The following is a 2,260-nucleotide window of genomic DNA, read 5'->3' as shown; positions in this document are numbered from 1 at the left end:
CTTCAAAGTAGTCTTCTCCTGTATCTGACAAGCATTTTGTGAGAAAAGAAGTTGGCATCCTAAAGAGTTTGTCAGTCGCTGAACAGAGATAATTTTTAACATAAAATTTGGTATATATAGAACATTATACAAAATAATGTTTTTAGCCAATATAACAGTTCCAGCACATGCAGCAGTAACAGTTTGATTATTTGGAAGCTTAATTTTTACAGGTTTAATTTTATAATAGCTAGTGAAATAAGAGAGAGAGCAGGCTACATGATCTGTAGCCCCAGTGTCAATGATCCAAGAGTGCATACCTCTTACCTATGTTGTCTTTTATGGCAAAAGAATCTCCTATGGTGTTGTTTATCACCTTGTCTTTGTTCTTTGAATCTTGAATCATGTTTATCAGTTGTTGAAGTTGCTCCGGTCCAAAGGCTTTAAAGATTTGCTCATTGAGAGTTTCATTGTGTGCTTGATTTTCAGTCTCAGACACCAAATCACCCTCCTTCTCAAGAGCGTTTGCAGTGTAATTCATCTTCTGCTTCATCCAAGGTGGGAACCCGTGTTTTGAATAACACTCGTCAGTAGTGTGATTCGTCTTGTGGCAGTAAGAACACTACTTTCCATAATTTTTTCCTCTTCCTCTTCCATAACTACGCCCACCTTGACTAGTGTTGTTGCTCTTGTTGATTTTCTGATTGGCACTGTTGAACATTATCTTTGTATCTACCCCCATGCCTTCATTCAAGTGACGTTCTTGTTGAAGAACCAAAGAGAAGACACGGTTGATTCCTGGTAGAGGTTCTGTCAAAAGAATTTGCGTTTTAACAGCATTATACATTTCTCCCAATCCTTTCAAGAAACACATTACCCGTTCGGAGTCCCTATAGCTGGACATGGTCTTCATCATGTTACAACTGCACTTGACCTTACAGACACAGGTAGGTAAGGGGCGCAAGGCATCAAGTTCTTCCCACAGCGTCTTAGAGTCAGTGTAATATTCTGTAATGTTTCTCTCCCCTTGTTTGATGGAATTTATTTCTTGTAGAAGATCTAAAACACGAAAATGGTTGGTTTTTGAAAACCTTTCTCTGAGATCTTCCCACAGTTCTTTCGCATTGTCTATATACACCGTGCTTTGTGCGATTTGGGTCGTGATGCTCCGTGTTATCCAAGAGATGACCATGACGTTGCATCTCTCCCATGCTTCATATTGATTGTCGTTATGGGATGGATCTGGTAGGTCTCCATTGACGAACTTGAATTTATTCTTGGAGAGCAAAGCCCTCTTCATCGCTCTGCTCCAGGAATGGTAATTCGAACCATCCAATTGTGGCGTGACCAAGACCATCCCAGGGTTTTCTCCCGGGTGTAGATAATACGCACTAGCGGGATTTTGTTGTTCATTCTTCGAAGGATTTTCCTGGGTTTCAGCCATGGAGACAAATGCGAGAAAAAGAAAACAAGAAAGAAAAGGATAAGCAGGGAAAGGAAAACAGAACCGTTGGCAGCGGAGAGCAGAGCGAGTTACACCCGCTCTGATACCATCTTGGATTTTTGAAGGTTCTTCATGTGCTTCTTGTACATGGCAATTGGCGGTGCAGTGAAAAAAGGATAGGAACAAGGAGCGATGTGCGGTGGTAAAGGGGCAGAGAGAGCATAACCACAGTAATTAATCACAGAAGAAAAATAACCTTTATTAAACTTCAATTGAATTCATTACAAGAGAAATGTGTATATGCTAAATACACCCTGACGATGCAATCGGGACGCAATTGGGCTTGGCCCATGCAAAACAGAAGAAAGGCCCATAAAGATAAAAAGTGTGTTCTTAGAATTTTTTATAAATAGGAATAGTCTGATTATGTGTAGTTTTTGTTAACATATGAGTTTTCGTCTAGTCTCTCCATATTTTTTTGTATTTTTTTTTATATAATATTTTTTTAATGTTATGACAAATGATTGTTGTTAAAGTGTCTGGTGGATTGAGATGTAAGTTGTATAATAATACATAACAGGAAAGTTTTTATAAAAAAATAATTGAAAAAACCTAACTATCCATGAAGATATAATTAAATTATAAATAGCTAAGACTTTTCATTTATTATAATTAATTTTTTACTACAATAATTTATATAATAAATAATATATCTAGTAATTATACTTTTAGGTAATCAACAAAATTACATAAAATAAATTAATAAACAATTATAAGAAAGAACTGCACCTTTACTTTTGCTAAAGTTATGTACTGTAGATTAAATAATATAAAAAT

General features: G+C 36.4%; 1 protein-coding gene across 1 annotated transcript; it reads right to left on the bottom strand.

The window, feature by feature from the left end:
- Window positions 1–601: 601 nt before the first annotated feature.
- On the bottom strand, window positions 602–1,423 carry LOC137808702 (uncharacterized). The gene has a single exon (XM_068609964.2). The coding sequence runs from the start codon at window positions 1,421–1,423 to the stop codon at window positions 602–604; it is 822 nt and encodes a 273-aa protein (XP_068466065.2).
- Window positions 1,424–2,260: the final 837 nt, after the last annotated feature.

The sequence above is a fragment of the Phaseolus vulgaris genome, chromosome 11, assembly GCF_051622355.1.
Source record: "Phaseolus vulgaris cultivar YP4 chromosome 11, ASM5162235v1, whole genome shotgun sequence".
In the NCBI taxonomy this organism is placed as follows: domain Eukaryota; kingdom Viridiplantae; phylum Streptophyta; class Magnoliopsida; order Fabales; family Fabaceae; genus Phaseolus; species Phaseolus vulgaris.
Note: the sequence above shows the minus strand (reverse complement) of the source record. Positions and strands in the feature narration are given on the sequence as shown.